This window comes from Mandrillus leucophaeus, unplaced genomic scaffold (assembly GCF_000951045.1).
Source record: "Mandrillus leucophaeus isolate KB7577 unplaced genomic scaffold, Mleu.le_1.0 Scaffold330, whole genome shotgun sequence".
Lineage (NCBI taxonomy): Eukaryota > Metazoa > Chordata > Mammalia > Primates > Cercopithecidae > Mandrillus > Mandrillus leucophaeus.
This window is the reverse complement of record NW_012103477.1, coordinates 466,245-488,190: the sequence shown is the minus strand read 5'-3', so window position 1 is coordinate 488,190 and position 21,946 is coordinate 466,245. Positions and strand designations below refer to the sequence as shown.

Here is a 21,946-nt window from a genome sequence, read left to right as displayed (position 1 = left end):
GGCAGGTGCCATTGTTTGGAACCCACTGCCACACCACACCACCCTCTGCAGCATGGCTGGGGAACGTTTATTTGTTAACCCCTCACTGCACATCTGGGTGTTCCTGACTCTTCCCTGGGTCAAGCGGCCTTGGGGAGCGATTTGGTTGCCGCCACCCTGGGGGTCCACAGGGTGAGTCTCTGAGGCAGCAGGGTGTGTCCAGACCAGGCAGTGGTCAGTTTCCAAGGGTATTAGTCCATTTTCGTGCTGCCAATAAAGACGTACCCAAGACTGAGCAATTTACTGAAGAAAGAGGTTTAATGGACTTACAGTTCCACATGACTTGGGGAGGCCTCACAGTCATGGCGGAAGGCCAGGAGGAGCAAGTCACACCTTATGTTGATAGCGGTAGGAAAAGAGAGCGCTTGTGCAGGGAAACCCCCATTTTTAAAACCATCAGATCTCATGAGACTCATTCACTATCACGAGAACAGCACAGGACAGACCTGCCCCCATGATTCAGTCACCTCCCACTGGGTTCCTCCCACCACACGTGGGAATTGTGGGAGTTACAATTCAAGGTGAGATTTGGGTGGGGACACAGCCAGACTATATCACCAGCACCTGCCGGATGGCCACGGGGTGTCGTGGTGTGTGGTTCCATGTCTTCACTGACACCAGGAAAGTGCTGCCTGGGTAATGGCACCTGGTCACTCAGTGGGCTTAGCGTGAGACCCGTGTGGGTGCCGACTTCTTCATCCTAGGGGACCTGCAGGGCTGTGACCAGTGGTCATCTGGGACAGTGGGATTGGCCTTGAATGCCTGTGTCATGTAGCCACAGGCCCTGGGTGTCAGCGGGCTGTGCGCTATCTTCCACTGGCCCCGTGCAAAGGCCCTTCCCGGCACCTCTGAGTCCTCCCCGTGGTCTCTCCCCTCCAGATGTGGACGAATGTGCCGCAGGGCTGGCCCAGTGTGCCCATGGCTGCCTCAACACCCAGGGGTCCTTCAAGTGTGTGTGTCACACGGGCTACGAGCTGGGCGCTGATGGCCGGCAGTGCTACCGTGAGTGGGCAGTCGGCAACAGGTTGAAGGTGCCCGGGATGGCCATGCCACTCCCCAGGACCCCACGGCCTGCTTTGGTCAAAGAACAAAGAGCTTCCTTGTCAATCAGGGGCAGCCCTGCGTATGAGCCCTTGGTGGGCAGAGGGTCGAGGGAGGGCAGGGAGTCCCAGACCCGACAAGGCCTGGGAGCTCCATGTTGCTGCTTGCTTCCCACGGGTGTCCCCGGACCCGAGGCTGGCTGCTGGGTGGAGGTGGGGGGAACCAAGGTAGGTGGTGGTCATCCTAGCCGCCATCCCACATCCCGCATGGCTGGTCTCATGGCAGGGATCGAGATGGAAATTGTGAACAGCTGTGAGGCCAACAACGGTGGCTGCTCCCATGGCTGCAGCCACACCAGCGCTGGGCCACTGTGCACCTGTCCCCGTGGCTATGAGCTGGACACAGATCAGAGGACCTGCATCGGTGCGCACTGGCTCCTCCCAGATGCCCACACCCCACTCCAGGGACCTGCTGCTGCCCTGGATCTGGGATCAGTTCCATGCCATGACTTGGAGGTCCTCTCCTGTCTCCCTGAGTCCTGGTCTGGCTGCCTGGGCTCAGGCGGGGTGGTAGGGCAGACCTGACAGAGGTAGCACCCTGGCCAGGAAAGACCCTAGGTGCCCACATCAGCCTGCAGGGCCCATACCCACGGTCACGGCACCCCCTTACCCCGTCAGCACCTCCTCAGTACCGCCCCATCACCTGGGAAGGACCCAGTGTTCTGGGAGTCACACCCCAGACCCTGACTCTCAGATGGAGTCCCCACCCTCTAGCCCCAGTCCCAACACCTTGTTCCCAGCAGATAGGCGGGTGGCCCCGGGGCTGTGACATGTGTCCTGTGTGTGTCTGTGTATGTGGGACCAGGAGCATGCATGTGCGTGGGTGTGATTGTGTGGTGGGTGCTATTGTCCGCAGGTGCCATTATTTAGGTGTGCACGCGTGAGACTGTGGGCAGGTGCACATGCAGTAGGGCACGTGGGTTGTGTGTGGTTGTATGCAGTTGCATGCAGTTGTGTGTGGGTGGGAGCGTGTGCACGTGCAGGTGCCTGGTACCAGGGGGCCCGTGGTGTGTGCCCACAGATGTTGATGACTGTGCAGACAGCCCGTGCTGCCAGCAGGTGTGCACCAACAACCCTGGCGGGTACGAGTGCGGCTGCTACGCCGGCTACCGGCTCAGTGCCGATGGCTGCAGCTGTGAGGGTGAGCACTGCCCTGCCACTGCACAGCTGGGGTGGCCTGGGAGCAGGGCCGCCCTAAGGAAGGGCACGGGGCTGGCTCTGTTCCCCCCGTGGTGGGCATGGGGTCAGCCTGCTCTGTGCCCTGCTGCAGGGCTGTGGGTTCTGGTTGAGCACCTGCTGCATGCAGGACTGTGGATATTGGTTGGGTGCCTGCTGAATGCAGGGCTCTGGGTATTGGTGGAGTGCCTGCTGTGTGCATGGCTGTGCTGACCTGCCCGGCTACATGCAGGGCTGTGCTGACCTGCCCCCTCCCTCCCTCTGGCCTGAGGTCACTGGCTGCTGTCTCCTGGAGCTGGGCCTGTCCCCCTGGCTGCTGCCCGGCTGGCCCCGCCCAGCCTGGCCCCTCTAGCAGGTGTCTGCCATGGCTCTGACCCTGGGGTGGGAGGGTGGCCAGAGTGGCCGCTGTGGCTGGGGGTGAGTTTTACTGGCTGCTTCAAGAGATGAGCCACTCACCTCTGGCAGGGCCACCAGGGCTTCAGTCCTGCAAATAGGACTGGGTGGGCAGGGGCCTCCCTGGTTCCCCACCTGGAAGCACAGGCCTCAGTGGCCCCGGGTCACCCGCAGATGTGGACGAGTGCGCCTCCAGCCGTGGTGGCTGCGAGCACCACTGCACCAACCTGGCCGGCTCCTTCCAGTGCTCCTGCGAGGCCGGCTACCGGCTGCACGAGGACCGTAGGGGCTGCAGCCGTGAGTCTCCCGCCCTCCGAGGAGCACCGGCCTCTGCCTTCTCGAGTTTGCCCCAGCTGACCCTGCATCCCGCAGGCCTGGCCCACCCCACCCCCACCTGCCTGGGGTCCTTTGTCCCCTGGCCTCTCTGGGCCAACACCACCTCAGAGGCTCTTGGGCCCCTGGGGACCCACTGGGGTCCTGCCTCTTCTGAGGGCCATGTGGGCATTGAGGACAGTGGGGTGGGGGAAGCTGGTGAGACAGGCATCCTCCTGCAGCCCAGCACCTGTCCTGACCAGGTGAGAGAAGGCACCAAGACCTAAGGTGATGTCCCTGGGACTGATGGCAGCTGCTCCCACCTCTACCCCTCTAGGCCCCAGAGTCCTTAGAGCTGGGATGAGCCTGGGGGCAGAGGGGCAGGATTCAGGTCCTCAGGGCCCGGAGCCTTCTGTCCTGAGAAGGAGGGTTGGGTGCAGCTGGGATGACCCCGGGACCAGGCTGAGGAGGTGGGGGTAGTGGAGGCAGTAGGACGGTGGCAGGGGCCCTGGGGTGGGGCTCAGGCCCAGCCCTACCCGCCGGGGAGTCGCTGGGGCAGGCAGGTGGGTGGCAGGGACTAAGGGGCCTCTGTGCCCCTGGCAGCCCTGGAGGAGCCGGTGGTGGACCTGAATGGCGAGCTGCCCTTTGTGCGGCCCCTACCCCACATCGCCGTGCTCCAGGACCAGCTGCCGAGACTCTTCCAGGATGACGACATCGGGGCCGACGAGGAAGAGGCAGAGTTGCGGGGCGAACACACGCTCACAGAGAAGTTTGGTGAGCACGAGCCCAGCCCCCGGGGGCTCCTGCTCGCAGGGCCGGCAGCCAGCGACCCCTTGGGCTAGGCTGCCATCCAATTAGAGGTTGGGGACGTGAGGAAGGACCCCTGCAATGCCATGTGAGACCAAGGCCCAGAGAGGTTGAGCCACTGGCTCAGTTTGCACAACTCATGCGGGCTGAGCCTGGGCAGGACTGGGCTTGCAGGTCCCAAGTTAGGGCTCCTTTTGGCCCCAGCATCTGCCCTCATGTCACCCTTTTGGGGCCCTTGTGGGCTGAGGATGCCCCTTATGCCCCTTCCCTGGCGTGAGGATCTGAGCCAGGCCTCTATGCCTGCTGAGGCCAGGGGTCAGGCTCTGAACACCCCCATCCTGGTCTGCCCCCCAGTCTGCCTGGATGACTCCTTTGGCCATGACTGCAGCTTGACCTGTGATGACTGCAGGAATGGAGGGACCTGCCTCCCGGGCCTGGATGGCTGTGACTGCCCCGAGGGCTGGACTGGGCTCATCTGCAATGAGAGTGAGGCGGCTGGGCAGGGGCTGGGGGCCGGGAAGGGGCCTCTGAGCCCCAAGACCTGGGAACAGCCCTTTGAGCCTATTCAGTTTTACTCCTGGCTGCTGGCCTTGGGCAGGGAGACCCGTGCAGATCCATTCATTCATCCATTTGTTCAGTCCTTTGATAAACATCCCCTGGCCGTCCACTCTGTGCCAGGCACTGTTCCAGGCAGCAAGGATTCCCTGGGAACAAGCGAGCCAAGGTGTTCGTCCTTCCTAAATATCAGTCTTCACGGTCCAGCAACAAGCAAGCCAGCAAATAACTAAGACAGTGAGGGCTGTCTGCTGAAGGGTTGGGTTCCTCTAGCTCAGATGGCCGGGGGCCCGTAATAACTGTGAGGCTCTGCCTGTTTGGAAGAGCTGGTTCAGAAGGAGGAGACTCCTGTCTCTGCTGGCGTTCAGAGAGAGGAGTCAGTGATCCATTAGTGGTGTCTCCCATGAGCATGGGCAGGGGTGATGTGGCACAAGTGCCATCATTTTATCTCTAGGCAATTCCTTCTAAACCCAGAGCCTCCAACCCTAGGAAGGGGTCTCTGAGTGTCATGCTGGCTGGTGACCCTGACGCTTCCCTGTCACTCTTTGTAGCTTGTCCTCCGGACACCTTCGGGAAGAACTGCAGCTTCTCCTGCAGCTGTCAGAATGGTGGGACCTGCGACTCTGTCACGGGGACCTGCCGCTGCCCCCCGGGTGTCAGTGGAATTAACTGTGAGGATGGTGCGTGCAGTCTCTTCTGGTGCTTCTGGAATTACCCCCTGGGCTGTCAGGGAAGTGAGAGGCGCCACCCCTCCTTGTCTCCTTCCTCCCACTGGAGCAGGGAAACTGCCAGCAAACTTTTCCTAGACTCCCTTCCCTTCCTTCCTCGCCGTCTCCAGAGCTTTAGGCTGTGCTTGAGAGGGAATGAGGCCCTTGAGTGAAAGGGGTGTTGCTTTTTCACTGTTGCTAATTTTCCCAGGGCCTAACTGTAGCAGAGGATAAGACTTTACAGAGCAACACTTTTAGAATGGGTTCCCTTGGGAGGCAGTGAGGTCCCCGTTCCTGGAAGCATTCAAGTAGAACTGTGTGATGGCTGGGTGAGGTTTGCAGAAGGGATTACTCAGGGGCCAGTAGCTGCAAGGGATGATGTTGACGTCCTTATTAACTCTGAAGTTTCAACCTTTCTGGAGGAATTAGTCCAGAAAATGTTTCCCAGGTGGTCAAAGCTTCATCTTTAAGTCTCCAGACTTCGTCATTTCTGCCTCTTTCGCTGGAGAGTGCAGCTAACGTATCATAAACTTTCTGCCTTCGTGACAGGAAGATAGCCAGCCCTAGAACCTGTGCCCCATGCCCAGGTGGCGCTGTGAGCTTGCCTGGCTGTATGTGCTGTGCTCTGCAGGGCTGGTTGCCTGGTGGTTGTGGGGACCGCAGGCAGCTGCACAGGGCTTCCTGCCTCTTCCCTGTCGGCATGCCTCCCTTCCCCACTTTGTCTGCCCTTTCTATTCTACAGGGGGCTAGGGAACCCCCATATTCATTCCCGGGCACTGCACCCCTGGGATTGTGCTGTACCCTCCAGGCTGCCTGCAGCATCGAGGGGTCACCTCCTCTTCTCTAGGCCTCCTCTTTCTGTCTCAGCCTCCGCCTGCCTCTCTGATGAGGATATCTGTCTTTGGGTTCAGGGCCAACCTGGATAACGCAGGGCTACTATGGCAAGCCCTGTTGCAAGAAATGCAACCGTGCCTAGTCTCCACGTCCTGGGGCATAGTCTCCATGTCGTTATCGGGGCACCTTCAGCTTACTACTGCCTTCAGTACGAGGAAGGACGTGGGGCAGGACCCAGCCAGAAGGAATTGTTTGGGGAAGAAAGGCGAGGACCTTTCTAGCTCTGGGGCCACCTGTGGCTTGGGCCTGGGACCCTGGCCACTGGGGCCACGTGTCCTTCCTGCTTTGAGGTTCTGAGGTCAAGCTTAGTGACTGCCATGGGACAGAAGTCAGGTGGCTCCTGAAGGGAGCCGGACTTTGGGGAGAGTGGAGCGTGAGCTTTGTGCATCTCTCCAGTGTGGGCCAAGGAAGGTGCTCCTCCACCCGCCCTTGCCGCAAGCCCTGGGGGCAGGGGATGTAGGGGACGGACCAGCCAGGGCAGACAGCCAATCCTGGAGGCTCACCTAGTGCCCTGGTGGGGGCTGCTCCCAGCTCCTGTGCTGGGCCCTGGGCCCCTGAGCATCCTACCACGTGGGAGGACCACATGTGGTAGGTTGGCTGCCACCAAGGTTCTCACGGAGCCCCGCTGCCCCCAGGCTGCCCCAAGGGCTACTATGGCAAGCACTGTCGCAAGAAATGCAACTGTGCCAACCGGGGCCGGTGCCACCGCCTCTACGGGGCCTGCCTCTGTGACCCGGGGCTCTACGGCCGCTTCTGCCACCTCAGTGAGTCTCACCGCCCCTTCCGGTGTCCCCGGCGGCCGCAGCGGGTGGAAGGGATGGTGTGTGTCCTATTACCTGTAGTCTGGGTTGGGATGAGACCATCAGGGCCCAGCCAGGTCACCCACTGGGATGTGGGTCTGGGATCTGCCCTGAGTCTGTGGACTCCAAGCCACATCCTCTCGACGGCAACTGTGCTGGCATCCAGGGCGTCTGGGTGGACGGTCCCCAGCCTCATGGTGCCTCCCAGCCCTGATGGGTGGGAGGGCTGCAGATGAGGGCAGGGCCAGGCCTTTTGCAGAAGCCTCCAGGGGATGAAGCCTGTCTTGACTTTTGGAGATTCCTGGCAGCAAGGCCAAGCTCGGAGTCCCTGGTGGGGTCACCCATCCCTGGGATTCAGACACTCGGGGAGGAAGGGGCGGTGGGCTGCAGGGGGAGAGGTGGATGACAGCTCCCTGCATGATCTTGGCTGTCGTCCTGGCTGACCCAGGGCCGGTGGAAGTGGTCTGGGAGGGCGGGGCTTCAGATGGGGCACCCCTCTCATGGCTCCGTGGGTGCAGCCTGCCCGCCGTGGGCCTTCGGGCCAGGCTGCTCGGAGGAGTGCCGGTGTGTGCAGCCCCACACGAGGTCCTGTGACAAGAGGGATGGCAGCTGCTCCTGCAAGGCCGGCTTCCGGGGCGAGCGCTGTCAGGCAGGTGAGTCCACGCGTGGGGTTTGGGGGGCGCCAGGGCCGGCTGACCCCACCCACCTCTCTCACACCCTGCAGAGTGTGAGCCGGGCTACTTTGGGCTGGGGTGCCGGCAGGCGTGCACCTGCCCAGTGGGTGTGGCCTGTGACCCCGTGAGCGGCGAGTGTGGGAAGCAGTGTCCTGCTGGCTTCCAGGGAGAGGATTGCGACCAAGGTGAGTGGCTGGCTCCTGGGGCTCCCGGCGGTCTCTGTGGGTCTAGGCTGCCTGCCTGGCTGGAGGGTGGGCTTCAGAAGGGCTGCACGGCTGTCACTATCGGCCTCCTTCGCCTGAGCTCAGGTGGTGCCTTGCCTTGACAGCTTGTCACACAGCAGTGGTGCGGCTGCGAGTCTGAGTCTGGTCTGCTTAGGGCAGGTCTGCTCTGGGCCTGGCCCAGAGAGGGGTTGGTGCTTCTCCAAACTCCTCCCTTGCCTCGACTGGAACAGACTGTGGGCTTCTCTTGGAGGCTGGGGCAGCAGCTTCCTCCTCACATGTGAGCCGGCAGCAGAGGCTGCCCCCGGAGGTGGTGGTTTGGAGAGTGGTCTGGGCCGCAGTGCCGGCCTGGGGTCGTGGCTGGAGGCCCCTGGATGTGGATGCTGCGGCCTGGGTCTAGCAGGCACAGAGCCTGGGAGCCCCACACTCACATGGCAGGCAGGGGAGGAGGCTGTTAGGAGCTGGCTGAGAGATGGACCAGCTGAGTCCGTGCTTAGGTATTCCTGGAGACCCGGGGACTAACTCCCCGAAGTGATTCCAGCCCGGCGTGCATGGGGCTGGGGGCTTTGCCAAGAGGGCTAGGAAGGTGGGGGTGTCCTGGCTGCCCCAGCTTGCACTGGCGGGAGGTGCAATGACCAGGACAATGGCATGTGGTCCTGGCCAAGCAGAAAGCTGAGCAAGCTGATCTGAGGCTCAGAGCTGCGGGATGGTCACTCCTCAGTCTCATGACCGGGGTAGGAAATACCCGAGTGTGTCATCGGCTCACGAGGGGAAGGAAGACGCCCTCGGCATGAGTAACGGAGCTGCCGCAGCGGCCACCGACAGGGCCTGGGCAGGTTGGAGCCTCCCTTGGCGCGGTGCACGCTGTCCACACCCATTGGCCGGGAGAGACGGGAGCCACGAGGGCCTGCCGTGTGACCAGCATGACCACGTCCTGGGCTGGAGAGTGAACGAGAAGCCCGGTGCCAGCCCCCTCCTCTGCCTCCCTTGGGGCCATACTGGGGGCTGTCTGGACTCAAGCCCCCCCAGCATGGGCCCTTCCCCTCCCCACTTCCATCTGGGGAATGAGAAGGGGCCCGCAGAGGGAGCAACGTCCACCCAAGGACCCACCAGCCAGCTCTTAGGCCGCCCTGGTCCCAGCCACTAAGGGTCGGAGCACTCTAGGCCAAGACTCCCGACCTGGCCTCGCAGGAGCTCTGTGGCCTCAGGCCGGCGTGCAGCGGCTCTGAGTGCCCACTCCCCATCTGTGCACAAGCCCTAGGGCTTTGTGAGTGTGTGGACATGGGACTCAGCTCCTCCTGACTCCCTGGCATCCTCTCCCACCCTTCCTCCCACTCCCCTCCCCAAACGTGTACACACACACGTGCACACACCACTTACACACACACACACATGAATGCAGGCAGGCGCACGCACACACACACCAGCAGTTCACCCTCCCCTGATGCCTGTGACCCTCCTTCCACTCCCCGATCTCTACACCGGAGACAGTGAGGAGGCCTCGCCAGAGACACACCTCCACCGCTCCCAGAGCCCCCTGTTCCTAAGAGGAGGAAGGCTCCTGCCCTGCCCCTCCTCCGCTCCTCCTCTGCCCCTTCCCCTCTTTTGTTTAAGAGGCTCTGGTGCCCCGAGGATAAGCCACAGGATGACATCTGAGTGTTGACATAAAGATCAACACTCTTTATTAAGATAACATCCCCTCTTGTTGGTTCTGGAAACTGTTTCTGCCCTGCACTCATCTGCCCCAGTTAGTGGAGGGGGCTTCCCTGAGGCCCTGTCGGGCTGCTTTGACCAGCGACCCCCCAACCCTGTGAACACCACCCAGTGCGCTAGGGCACGCTGAGTGCCAGGTCTGTAGTCCCAGGGACATCCCTGTGTCCCTGTGGGCGGGTGCCCCTGGGGATGGGCCCTGGTGACAAGGGTTCACCAGCATGTGTACTCAGGGCCTCAGCGGGGCCAGGCCTGGTGCTTTACCTGTATTTCCAGCGCTCCTCCCCAGGCTGGGCATGTCCTGGCTCTCAGCCCCGCTGTGGGCTTCTGACACGTGGGCTCTGTGGAACTTGGGCGTGCAGCATGGGGCCTCTGTCGACTGCCTTCTTGGGGCTGCTGTGATGCCGTTGTGAGCCCAGGGAGAGGTTCAGTTTGAGCAGCAGGCAGGGGCATCACAGTGACTGCGCCTTGCTGGGGGAGGCAAGAAGGCTGCCACCCCAGCTCCTGGCCCAGCCTCGTGCTCTGTTGTCCTCACAGGGGAGGCCAAGGCTGGGCCCTTAAGGGCAGGGCAGGCGTGGGAGAGTAGAGAAAAGCTCTGCCAGGGAGGCCGATCCAGGGCTCCCAGCACCCACAGCTCTGCCAGGCCATGGGGAGCGGCCCCTGCGGGCCCTCTCCAGGGGTCCCGATCCTCAGCCCCCACGTTCTCTCCCGAGGTCCCCCTTCCTGGGATGCTCTGACTCCCTGGCCTCTGTGCTCCCTGGGGTCTGATTCACCTGCCGGGTGGAGGAGGGGGACCCTAGGCCTCCAGGAGGCCCCCTGCCCTCTCCATTCTAGCGCTATCCCACAGGGAAGGGGCAGTGGCTCTGGGGGTGGAGCGAGTGGGTGCACAGCCTCCCCAGCCCTGGGGCCGAGTCCCTGGAGGGGCTCCCAGCTGGATGTAGGGGAGTGGGAGAGACTGGACCAGCATCGCCAGGTTGGGCTGGGGGCACACTGGCCTGACCAGGACAGGTCCTCTGGTGACTATGGTGGCGGAGGAAGAGTAGGCCCTACCTCGGGCTCCCGGGAGCTCTCCAGGGTCCTGGACAGCTGAGGGATCTGCTTCAGCCTCTCCCAGGCTGCCCCAGCAGCCCTGCCCCTCCCCTCTCCTCCCATCCGTCAGCTCCCCTTTCTCCCCTCCCTTGCCTGTTCCTTTGACCTGCCTGGCCACTCTAGGGACCCCAGGTGTGCTCAGCAGCCCCCCAACCCCGGGGCTAGAGCCAGAGTCCATGTGGGGAGGTGTGGGAGGCACACTCGCCAGGAGCCCCTAGGGGAAAGGCTCTGGTCGGGCCGCTCCACATGGCGTGGCTGAGGCCCCTCGTGCTTCTTCCTGCAGAGTGCCCGGTGGGGACGTTTGGCGTGAACTGCTCAGGCTCCTGCTCCTGTGGGGGGGCCCCCTGCCATGGGGTCACGGGGCAATGCCGGTGTCCGCCGGGGAGGACTGGGCAAGACTGTGAGGCAGGTGAGTGTCGGCTGCAGCCCCGGTTCTACCTCCCTGGGCTGCACAGCTCCGAGTTGATGGGGCCCTGAACTGTGGGGGCCCCAGCCCTGAGGATCCCAGTGTCTGTAACAGATGTGAGAACTCAGAGTGCACTCCCTTGGGGTAGGGAATGGGGGTCTGTGGCTGCCCCACCAAGCCCCTGGGGCCTACAGGCTGCCCTCTCGAGCTGCTCCCTCTCTCCATGTGGCTCCCAATCTCTAATGGGCTTGGCTCCTTGTGTTGCCAGCTGAACTGTGCCTGGGGCTGGGGCTCCTCTCCCATGGTGGGCACCCCGCAGCCTGCAGCCCCGGGAGGCGCCCGGGCCCTCTCTCCTCCCCGGGGCAGGCTGAGATGGTAACAGTGGTTCCGCCTCCTCGGCTGTGGCTCCAGGGGCATCGTGCCATGTTGTGTTTATTGATGTGTTGAGCAAGGACAGCTTGGGCACTGACTGGCCATGGGGGGTGGGTGCTAGATTGTCCCGAGGGCCGCTGGGGGCTGGGCTGCCAGGAGATCTGCCCAGCATGTCAGCACGGCGCCCACTGTGACCCTGAGACTGGAGCCTGCCTGTGCCTCCCTGGCTTCGTCGGCAGCCGCTGCCAGGATGGTGAGTGAGCTGGAGCCGCCCCTGAGCCTTTGACCCGGGGCAGGCGGCCAGGCCCCACTCACCCTCTCTCTTCTGCCTGTAGTGTGCCCAGCAGGCTGGTTTGGTCCCAGCTGCCAGACACGGTGCTCTTGTGCCAATGATGGGCACTGCCACCCAGCCACCGGACACTGCAGCTGTGCCCCCGGGTGGACCGGCTTTAGCTGTCAGAGAGGTACAGGGACCCTTGGCTTGCCCTTTGTCCAGACGTCCCTCCTTTCCTAGCCCCTGGAGAGGCCTCCGCCCAGGGCCCCTGAGGACTGGGGGCTTGCATGAGGCAGTGCCCCAGTCCTGAGATGCCCCTGTGCCTGACTTGGCGGTGGTACCTGTGGCCTGCACTGGGGCCTGCTCTAGATGACTCTGAGTTCTGTTGCAGCCTGTGATAGTGGTCACTGGGGACCTGACTGCAGCCACCTCTGCAACTGCAGCGCTGGCCATGGGAGCTGTGATGCCATCAGTGGCCTGTGTCTGTGTGAGGCTGGCTACGTGGGCCTGCAGTGCGACCAGCGTGAGTCCTGGCCCTGCCTTTGGTTGCGCCCCGCTCCTGAGCACACACACACAGAACCTTTGGCCACGCCCCCTCCTGCATGCACACACACATGCACAGAGGCACAAACACACACACATGAACACACAGAACCTTTGGTCATGCCCCCTCCTGTGTGCACACACACATATGAAGCCTTTGGCCACACCCCCTCCTGTGCACACACACACGTGCACACGCACGCACACATGAACACACACACACAAAACCTTTGGCCAATACTCCCTCCTGCGCACACACACACACGAAGCCTTTGGCTGCGCCCCCTCCTATGAGCGCACACACACATGCACATGCATACGCACACACAGCCTTTGGCCGTGCCCCCTCCTGCGCACCGACACACCCCAACACATGCACACACACACATGCGCACTGTGGCTGGGCCCTGGCCTGGCTTCCTCTGCCTTCCCTGAGCTTTCCAGCGCCCACCACCCCACTCCACAGCCCGGACTAAAGTCTAGCCTGGACTAAATGATGCCCCCGCTGTGCGGAGAGTGTGTGAGGTCCCTGCTTAGCCCAGGGTGCTGCGGGGGGGGGAGGGTGCCGGGTCCTCCGTAGGAGACTCCCTCCTGCCACCTGTCCTGAGTGACCAAAGCTGCCAGGCAGCCCCCTGAGAATGATGCTTTGCTCACTTGTGCCAGAGTGTTGGTCCTCTCACCGACCTGCACCAGGCTCACCGGAGATGCAGCAGGAAGGGGCAGGTCCTGTCCCCCACTGCGGGAGGCCTGGCACCTGGGGGATGGAGAAGGGGTCTGCTTAGGACTGAGGCTGGTGTCCCCCAGTGTGTGCCCCCGAGGCTTGGTTGGTGGAACTGGGGGAGGCCTGGGTCGGGTGTCCTAGAGGCAGCCCCTGCAGAGTTCCCATCCCTAAAGCTGCTGCCTGGAGCTCCCTCAAGCCTCCCGTGGCCCCACCTGGGTGGGGATGAAGCGTGTGAGTGAGCCCAGTCTCCCTTGGGTGAGAAGGGGCTTCTCACGAGCCAGGCCGGTCCCACAGTCCTGGGGAGGGCGGCAAGGCCCAGGCACAGCTGGGTCAGGCTCCTGGCCCTCTGACTGATAGTGGGCCGGGGCCGCATGTCTCAGGGTGTCCCCAGGGCCATTTTGGGCCCGGCTGTGAGCAGCGGTGCCAGTGTCAGCACGGAGCAGCCTGTGACCATGTCAGTGGGGCCTGCACCTGCCCAGCCGGCTGGAGGGGCACCTTCTGCGAGCGTGGTGAGCCAGGGCACAGGCGGGGGCTAGGCTGGGTGGACTCCAGTGTGGGCCCCTTCACATCACTGCCCCTGCCTGCAGCCTGCCCGGCCGGCTTCTTTGGATTGGACTGTCGCCATGCTTGCAACTGCACTGCCGGAGCCGCCTGCGATGCCGTGAACGGCTCCTGCCTCTGCCCCGCTGGCCGCCGGGGCCCCCGCTGTGCCGAGAGTGCGTGAGGTCCCTGCTTAGCCCAGGGTGCTGCAGGAGGGGGTGCCGGGTCCTCCGTAGGAGACTCCCTCCTGCCACCTGTCCTGAGTGACCAAAGCTGCCAGGCAGCCCCCCTGGGAATGACGCTTTACTCACTCGTGCCAGTGTTCGTCCTTTTTTGTGGCCACTCTGCTGAGTGGGTGGCCTGAGCCGGAGGGAGGGGAGAGTTGGCCACAGCAGTCGAGGGGACCCTGGCAGATCTGCCCAGCTGCCTGTGATCTGCTGCCAACCCCTGGGGTCCTGTCCACCTCCAGCTCTGACCAGCCCTCTCCACCTGCAGCTTGCCCAGCCCACACCTACGGGCACAATTGCAGCCAGGCCTGTGCTTGCTTTAACGGGGCCTCCTGTGACCCTGTCCATGGGCAGTGCCACTGTGCCCCTGGCTGGATGGGGCCCTCCTGCCTGCAGGGTAAGCCCCACCCAGGAGTCCAGGGAGTGGGGTCCAGGCCTGAGTGAGGGTGCTGGCCTCTTGCGGGGCCCAGAGGACACTTGGTGCCTGCGGGAGGGAGGAAGGGGCTGTTAGGACTGAGGACCGTGCCTTTCACCTGTGCCCCTCTCCAGGCAGGGATGGTGAGTCAGGCTGAGCTAGCAGGTCATCCTAGAGGCAGCCCCCTGCAAGGTCCCTGACCCCAAAGTCCAACATGGGGCTGGAAAGCCAGACAGACCCTGTGGGGCCAGCTGGCTGGGGGATGCAGGTTGCTCCCTCTTCCCCGGCCCCAGCCTGCCCTGCCGGCCTGTACGGCGACAACTGTCGACATTCCTGCCTCTGCCAGAATGGAGGGACCTGTGACCCTGTCTCAGGCCACTGTGTGTGCCCGGAGGGCTGGGCCGGCCTGGCCTGTGAGAAGGGTGAGTCCTGGGTGGCAGAGGAGGGACATACCCCAGCATGCCTGGTGCAGCCCTGTCTGCAGGCCTAGGAGGGCTCCCAGGTCAGGGGGCAGCGCCCTGGGGTGGGGATTTTGGCCCTGTGTGAGGGAAGCATCAGCCAGGGTCTCCTGGACCCAGGAGGCAGGACCCTCACCCTCGTGCCTGCCTCTGTTCCTGTAGAGTGCCTCCCCGGGCACGTCGGAGCTGGCTGCCCGCACAGCTGCAGTTGCCTCAACGGAGGCCTGTGTGACCCGCACACGGGCCGCTGCCTCTGCCCGGCCGGCTGGACTGGGGACAAGTGTCAGAGCCGTGAGTGGGGCGGGGCAGCAGGGCAGTCTGGAGGCCCTGCTGAGAAGGGGTGGCGTGAGCCTCATTGCAGGGCTGAGGACCGTGCCCGGGGCGGGGCCTCACCAGGGGATCTGTTGTCCTGTGAGTGCAAGAGCTGCCGTCTGAGCACCAAGGGTTCCTGTAGGCGGGGGCTCAGCCTAGGAAGCTGGCCTGTGGGGAGAGTGCTGCTGCCTTGCCTTGGCAGGGGTGTGTGGCCCCGGCCAGCCCTGTGGTGGGTGGAACAGAGGATGCTCTGGGGCTCGGGGGCCGCTGCTGCTTCCTGCATGCAGAGAGGGGCCCCTTCGCCCCTTGTCCTGGAGCCTGTGCTGGCTGGGGGCCTCCTGCCAGTGAGGGGTCTGCCTGTGGCTGCTGTGCCAGCAGAGCCTGGTTCACCCAGCAGGGCCTGGTTCACCCAGCAGGGCCTCAGCCTCTCCAGAGCCCAGACATGCCAGGGCAACACTGCCTCATTCCTCAAAGCTCCGGCCTCCCACCCAAGCCCCTAACACCAGCCCCCTTCCAGCAGGGGCGCCGTCCTCACTGCTTGGGGTGCAGCGTGGGTGGCCCCTTGCTCAGGGCCGGAGCCTTGGGTCTGCTGTCTGAGGGAAGCCTGGGCACTCGGCTGGCCTCAGGGCTGTCGCTGGCTCCCGTCGCCTCAGTGCTGAGCCCCGGCTGCCATCTCCCTGCTCCTTCGCCTTCCATGGGGCGGGGCCGCTGGAGGCTGAGCTCTCAGCCCTGTCTGGTCCCTGCAGCCTGTGCCAAGGGCACATTCGGGCCTCACTGTGAGGGGCGCTGTGACTGCCGGTGGGGAACCACCTGCCACCATGCCACCGGGGCCTGCTTCTGCCCTCCAGGGTTGGGGGGACTCGAGGTGTGAGAATGGTGAGCACAGCCCCCAGTTCAGCCAGCACCGGGTGGGTCCTACCCACAGCGTCCACTCTGGGCCTGTCCTGGCCCACAGATCCCCAACAGGCCCCTCCCAGGAAGCCTCCCCATCCCTCATCTTTCTGCAGCCTGCCTGCGGGGCTGGTTTGGAGAGGCCTGTGCCCAGCGCTGCAGCTGTCCACTCGGCGCTGCCTGCCACCGCGTCACTGGGGCCTGCCGCTGTCCCCCTGGCTTCACTGGCTCTGGCTGCGAACAAGGTGGGTGCTCCCAAGCCCCCACCCCGAGGAGCGACTGGGTCGGGGGAATCCAGAGAGGCCACCTGTTCCTTGATTGGGCTGGGCCAGGACCGACCCTGCCTGTCTGCACCCAGCCTGCCCACCCGGCAGCTTTGGGGAGGACTGTGCACAGACGTGCTGGTGTCCCGGTGAGAACCCAGCCTGCCACCCTGCCACTGGGATCTGCTCATGTGCTGCTGGCTACCACGGCCCCAGCTGCCGGCAACGTGAGTGCTGCCCATGCCCACCCAGGGGCTCGGGAGTCCTGCTGGGCCCAGTTCCCCTGGTCCCCGGGAAGGCCCTCGTCTGAGGGGGTGGAAGATGGAGGGTGTCGGGGCCTCACGAGAGCTGCCTTGCTGTGTTCAGGGACGCGGGGGAAGCCTCCAGCCCCAGCCCCTGCAGCTCGCCCTCTCCCTGCAGGATGCCCGCCCGGGCGGTATGGGCCAGGCTGTGAACAGCTGTGTGGGTGTCTCAACGGGGGCTCCTGTGATGCGGCCACAGGGGCCTGCCACTGCCCCGCTGGGTTCCTCGGGGCGGACTGCAGCCTCAGTGAGTGGCTGGTGGCAGCAGGGCTGAGTGGTGCCTCCTGTGTCTCCGGGGCAGGGCCAGCCAGCCTGCAGGAGGACGGCCCCCAACTGCCCACCTCCCTGCCCTTCAGTCCCCTCTAGCTGGGCCTGGCCCCAAGTGGGGCTAAGCCAGAGGGGCAGCCCTGGCTGCAGCCCTGGGGGTGTCTGTGAAACCAAGTCCCCACCAGGCTTCTGCTAGCTCTGTCCCTGCACCTGCTGTGCCTGGTGACCTGCGCCATGTCTGCCAGGGGCTTGAGCACAGCCGGGCACAGAGGTCAGCTGGGCAGCTCAGCTGTGGCCAAGTGTCCTGCCAGGAAACAGGCCTTTTCCCTGAGTCGTGCAGGGACTTTCCCCTTCTGGGACCCGGCAGAGCTGGCGGGGTGGGTGGGGGTGGCAGTGAGTCGCTGCAGAGCAGGCAGCAGCGGCCGGACCCCCAGCAGGGCCTGTGGGTGGAAGGGAGATGCCGGGGTGGGTGCATGGGAGCTGGCTGGCCCCACCCTGTCTGGGGCAGACCCAGGGTCCCCTCACCCCATCCCATCCTGTCCTATCCCCTCTCCGGGGTTGACTGGGCAGGGAGAGAAGGGAAGCCAGCCACACTCACCGCTTCCTCCCCGGCAGCCTGTCCGCAGGGCCGCTTCGGCCCCAACTGCACCCATGTGTGTGGGTGTGGGCATGGGGCGGCCTGCGACCCTGTGACCGGCACCTGCCTCTGCCCCCCGGGGAGAGCCGGCGTCCGCTGTGAGCGAGGTGGGTGTTCACTGTGGAGGGTGTGCTCACGGGCCCCTCAGAGATGTCACTGATGAGCCATGGGGATGCTGGAGGGTGGGCCCAGCCCAGGCACCCACACATCCTGGCTGCCACCGGCTCCCCACTTGACCGTGGGGCTGAGGCGAGAGTGCTGTAGCTTGTGTTGACTGCGCTGCCCTACTTGGGGGGATGGACCGTCCCACGCCACCCCAGCCCCTGCCTCGACACTCTGCTCCCGAGGCTTAGGCCACCCAGTGACCCCGTCCTCATTGAGGTGGCCGTGAGGGCTTCAGGTTCCTACCCAGCGCCTGCCTGGCCCCTTGCAGGAGGGACCGGGTGGCTGGCTTCTGCCTGACGGTGGAGTCCTTCCGGCCCTTTCTCCCAGGCCCAAGGCCCAGGGACCACAGTGGAGGCGGGTCTAGAGCACAGTCCAGAGTAGAGAGACGGGCTGGACCCAAGGGACAGGTGTGGTGGCTCCTGCTCCCACAGGCCCAGTCCCCATAAACACAGCCACAGCCTCTTAGCCTGGTCCCACCCTTAGTCTGCATCAAGGGGCTGGCTGCCCCCCACACCAGTTCTTGGCCTTCGGACCCGTTGGGAGCCTGTGGCAGCAGAGGGTTCAGGATCCCAGGGCCCAGTCTCCAGCCGGGATGTAGCCTGGCCCCGCCTCACTGCCAGGAAGGATAGTGCCATTGGGCTGGTCCCCAGGCATCCAGCTGTAATAGCAGGGCCGCAGCTGGCCACCTGAGCCCACGGCAGCCCAGCCATGTTACTTCTCAGGCCTGGAGGATGTCCACTCACTCCCAGCTGGGAGACAGCTGGTTCACAGTGGGCCGCTGCCTCCAGGAAGCCTTCCGTGAATCCCTTCCTGCAGGCTGGGCAGGCGCTCACCCAGCCCCTCCATGACTGAGCCACCCTCAGTTCCTAGACCAGGCCTGGTACTTGGCAGCCTGAGATGACCAATGAATGAGAGGATGCGGCTGGTGCCACTCCCTGGCATGTGCCTGTCCAGCAGGCAGAGACTGGCACTGACAGGCCTCAGGAAGCATTTGACTGCCAGCCTGTGGGGACACGTCCCCAGAGGGAGCCCAGCCCTCGGCCAGAGCTCCAGGCAGCACCTGCCTTCTGTCCCCAGGCTGCCCCCAGAACCGGTTTGGCGTGGGCTGTGAGCACACCTGCTCCTGCAGAAACGGGGGCCTGTGCCACGCCACCAACGGCAGCTGCTCCTGTGGCCTGGGCTGGACAGGGCTGCACTGTGAGCTGGGTGAGTGTGTGGGGCCAGTGGGACCCCAGCATCCCCTCAGGGATGTGCCCTGGGCTGCCATAGGGTTGGGCAAGGCTGGCGCCTGAGGACTGTCCTCCTGTTTCTCCCCGCCCTGCTCTGTCCCCAGCCTGTCCCCCTGGGCGCTATGGAGCCGCCTGCAGTCTGGAGTGCTCCTGCCGCAACAACAGCACGTGTGAGCCCACCACGGGCACCTGCCGCTGCGGCCCCGGCTTCTACGGCCAGGCCTGCGAGCACCGTGAGTTGGGGGCCTGTGCAGCTGGGCTGGGGCCCCTTTCAGCCACTGTCCACTCCTCCCATGTGGGTGATCCGGGCTGCAGTGAAGTAGAGAGGTGCGGAGCCAGCAGCAGTGGGGAGGGACAAGGAAGGGCAGGAGGGGCTTCTCACGGGTCCCCGAATTGGCGGGTTTTACTCACTCTGGGCAAACTGGACATTTCTGCCACCGTGTGCCCTTGTCTCATGGTAACTGGCATCCTTCAGCCTGTCCCCCTGGCTTCCATGGGGCTGGCTGCCAGGGGGTGTGCCAGTGTCAACATGGAGCCCCCTGTGACCCCATCAGTGGCCGGTGCCTCTGCCCCGCTGGCTTCCACGGCCACTTCTGTGAGAGGGGTGAGTGCTTCATGTCCGCTTCCTCTCCCCACCCTGAACCCCCGCTCCCTGGCCCCATCCCGTCTGGGTACAGGGCAGGAGGGGGACACTGAGCCCACTGCCCCCACCAGGGTGTGAGCCAGGTTCATTTGGAGAGGGCTGCCACCAGCGGTGTGACTGCGACGGGGGGGCACCCTGTGACCCTGTCACCGGTCTCTGCCTTTGCCCACCAGGGCGCTCAGGAGCCACCTGTAACCTAGGTGAGTCTGGGGTTCTGCTCAGGAAGGGCGTGGGTGTGGGTCTCCAACAGTGACCAATACTGATTGGTTGGGCCCTACCTGTGCCAGTCCTGGGCTGGGCACTGTGCCCTCCTATGGCCTCTGCACCTGGCCCATGCCCTCTGGGGGGGTTGGAGTCAGCTGCTGGGACATGCAGTGCCAAGCACTGCGCTCCTGCTAGAGCCTTAGGCCAGGCCCTGCCCTGTGGGTCCCACAACATCCCAGGAAGGCCATGGTCATGGGAGGGGCTCTGGTCGGGTGGAAAGACTTCCCTGGATCAGGGGACATCGAGGGGGCTGTGGCCCCTCCAGCCCAGAGGGCCCCACCTGAGGATAGGAGGGCCCCACCTGAGGATAGGAGGGCGCCCCACCTGAGGATAGGAGGGCGCCCCACCTGAGGATAGGAGGGGCCCACCTGAGGATAGGAGGGGCTCACCTGAGGATAGGAGGGGGCTCACCTGAGGATAGGAGGCGCTCACCTGAGGATAGGAGGCGCCCCACCTGAGGATAGGAGGGACTCACCTGAGGATAGGAGGGGCTCACCTGAGGATAGGAGGGGCTCACCTGAGGATAGGAGGGACTCACCTGAGGATAGGAGGCGCTCACCTGAGGATATAGGAGGCGCCCCACCTGAGGATAGGAGGCGCTCACCTGAGGATAGGAGGCGCTCACCTGAGGATAGGAGGGACTCACCTGAGGATAGGAGGGCGCCCCACCTGAGGATAGGAGGGACTCACCTGAGGATAGAAGGGGCTCACCTGAGGATAGGAGGGACTCACCTGAGGATAGGAGGGACTCACCTGAGGATAGGAGGCGCCCCACCTGAGGATAGGAGGCGCTCACCTGAGGATAGGAGGCGCTCACCTGAGGATAGGAGGGCGCTCACCTGAGGATAGGAGGGACTCACCTGAGGATAGGAGGCGCCCCACCTGAGGATAGGAGGGGCTCACCTGAGGATAGGAGGGGCCCTGCTGCTGGGGCTGCATACCTGGCCCTGTGGCTCTCAGACCTGTTGTGCCCTGAGGGGGCATCCCTGACCACTGGCTCCCGTTTGCCCTCCTGGGGCAGGGCAGGAACACAGTAGTGACTGGGTGTGTGCCTCGGGCCTGGGCTTTCTCATGCAGGAGCTCACTGGCTGCAGAATGTAGCTGAGGAAGGCAGGGCAGGGACTGTTTACTCCTCAGGGGAAACCGAGGCCCAAGGTCTTAGCTCCCACACACACCCAGGCGAAGGCTTCACTGCACCTGGGCTCTGCCGGGGGCCCCTAGGCCCAGGGTCCCTGGCACAGGGAAAGCAGGGATGATGCTCAGGTTTGTCTCCCACCCCCTGGCCTTGCAGATTGCGGAAGGGGCCAGTTCGGGCCTAGCTGCACCCTGCACTGTGACTGCGGGGGTGGCGCTGACTGCAGCCCTGTCAGTGGGCAGTGTCACTGTGTGGATGGCTACATGGGGCCCACATGCCGGGAAGGTGAGCTGGGCTCCCTGGGGAAGGGCGGGAAGGCACCATCCTCCCGTCAGCACCAGCTCCACCCTGGTCGAGGACCCCTGTCTGACCCACTGCAGAGTTGGCCAGGTCACCCTATGGCTATTCAGTCATAGTGAATGTCATGTGTCCCCAGCCGGTACCCAGAGTGTCACTTGGCTTCCGATGGGTGGAGTGTGAACTTCACAGTCACTTAACCAGGGCACGGGGTGGGCCATGCTGCCAGCCGGAAACGGCTTTCCCAGCCCCAGCAGCTGCAAGGCTGGGCTGCAAACTGCACCGGCGGCCTGAAGAGGGTCATGACCCCATGGCTGGGCCGGACTATCCACAGTGTGGGTGGACGCTGGCTATCCCTGCCCCTGCTGCCCCCCACACACATGCACCAGGGTGCGAGGGTGTGTCTGTGCACGCACATGCAAGTGTGAGCAGCAGGGTGTGTGTGCATGTGTGCCAGTACATGTGTGTGGCATCCAGTGTGTGCCAGTCCATGCATGCAGTCCTGCACTGGCAGCAGGCGCCTGCCTGTTTGTGTCAGTGCCTGTGTGTTAGGGGTGCATCAGTGTGTGAATGTGGCCAGTGCGTCTGTGCGATAGTGCCCGCATGTGCTGCAGGGGGCAAAGGCATGTGTGCCAGGCATGTGTGAGCAGGCACCAGCACCTGTGTGAAGGTGACTCCTTAGCGCCTAAGCCCTTGAGGCTGTCCTGGAATGTGCTCTCTGCCTGCAGGCAGTGCTTTTGGGATGCCCCCACCCCTCTGGCCAGCCCAGACTTTGCTGCCCGCCCCTTCGAACCGTGTACCCCGCAGCAGTGTTGAGAAAGGTGGTCTCTGCAGAGGGAAGTGAGAGGCAGGCTTGGGGCGCGTGCAGGGCAGGACATGTGGGCGGGGCAAAGGCCGGGCGCCAGGCTACAGGCTCTGCCTTTTGGCTAACTGGGGATTTCACACTTGGGGTCCTCGGCTTGGAGGCCCCCAAATCGTCTTGGCTTTGTGTATGTGTGCATCTGTTTGGGCCTTTCTAAGACAGTCCTGGCTGCAGATTGTTCAGAAACTGAAGACAGGGGAGCCCCGATCTCGGTGGAGTGGGGCGGGGCGGGGCGAGGAGGGGCGG

The 21,946-nt window shown here is 64.0% G+C and overlaps 1 protein-coding gene across 1 annotated transcript in view; it reads left to right on the top strand.

Annotated features, from left to right (window-relative positions):
- Positions 1 to 21,946, top strand: part of MEGF6 (multiple EGF-like-domains 6) — a 144,271-nt gene that overhangs the window by 111,436 nt on the left and 10,889 nt on the right. Inside the window, exons 10-37 of the mRNA XM_011988451.1 lie at positions 919 to 1,041; positions 1,366 to 1,503; positions 2,161 to 2,280; positions 2,883 to 3,005; positions 3,624 to 3,794; positions 4,182 to 4,313; positions 4,934 to 5,062; positions 6,619 to 6,747; positions 7,302 to 7,436; positions 7,508 to 7,642; positions 10,761 to 10,886; positions 11,377 to 11,508; positions 11,591 to 11,719; positions 11,921 to 12,052; positions 13,174 to 13,302; positions 13,381 to 13,509; positions 13,829 to 13,957; positions 14,269 to 14,397; positions 14,596 to 14,724; positions 15,753 to 15,881; positions 15,995 to 16,126; positions 16,320 to 16,448; positions 17,084 to 17,212; positions 18,348 to 18,476; positions 18,604 to 18,732; positions 18,975 to 19,103; positions 19,214 to 19,342; positions 20,698 to 20,871. Coding sequence (XP_011843841.1) covers positions 919 to 1,041; positions 1,366 to 1,503; positions 2,161 to 2,280; positions 2,883 to 3,005; positions 3,624 to 3,794; positions 4,182 to 4,313; positions 4,934 to 5,062; positions 6,619 to 6,747; positions 7,302 to 7,436; positions 7,508 to 7,642; positions 10,761 to 10,886; positions 11,377 to 11,508; positions 11,591 to 11,719; positions 11,921 to 12,052; positions 13,174 to 13,302; positions 13,381 to 13,509; positions 13,829 to 13,957; positions 14,269 to 14,397; positions 14,596 to 14,724; positions 15,753 to 15,881; positions 15,995 to 16,126; positions 16,320 to 16,448; positions 17,084 to 17,212; positions 18,348 to 18,476; positions 18,604 to 18,732; positions 18,975 to 19,103; positions 19,214 to 19,342; positions 20,698 to 20,871 — 3,708 coding nt within the window. The remainder of the gene's footprint in view (positions 1 to 918; positions 1,042 to 1,365; positions 1,504 to 2,160; positions 2,281 to 2,882; positions 3,006 to 3,623; positions 3,795 to 4,181; positions 4,314 to 4,933; positions 5,063 to 6,618; positions 6,748 to 7,301; positions 7,437 to 7,507; positions 7,643 to 10,760; positions 10,887 to 11,376; positions 11,509 to 11,590; positions 11,720 to 11,920; positions 12,053 to 13,173; positions 13,303 to 13,380; positions 13,510 to 13,828; positions 13,958 to 14,268; positions 14,398 to 14,595; positions 14,725 to 15,752; positions 15,882 to 15,994; positions 16,127 to 16,319; positions 16,449 to 17,083; positions 17,213 to 18,347; positions 18,477 to 18,603; positions 18,733 to 18,974; positions 19,104 to 19,213; positions 19,343 to 20,697; positions 20,872 to 21,946) is intronic.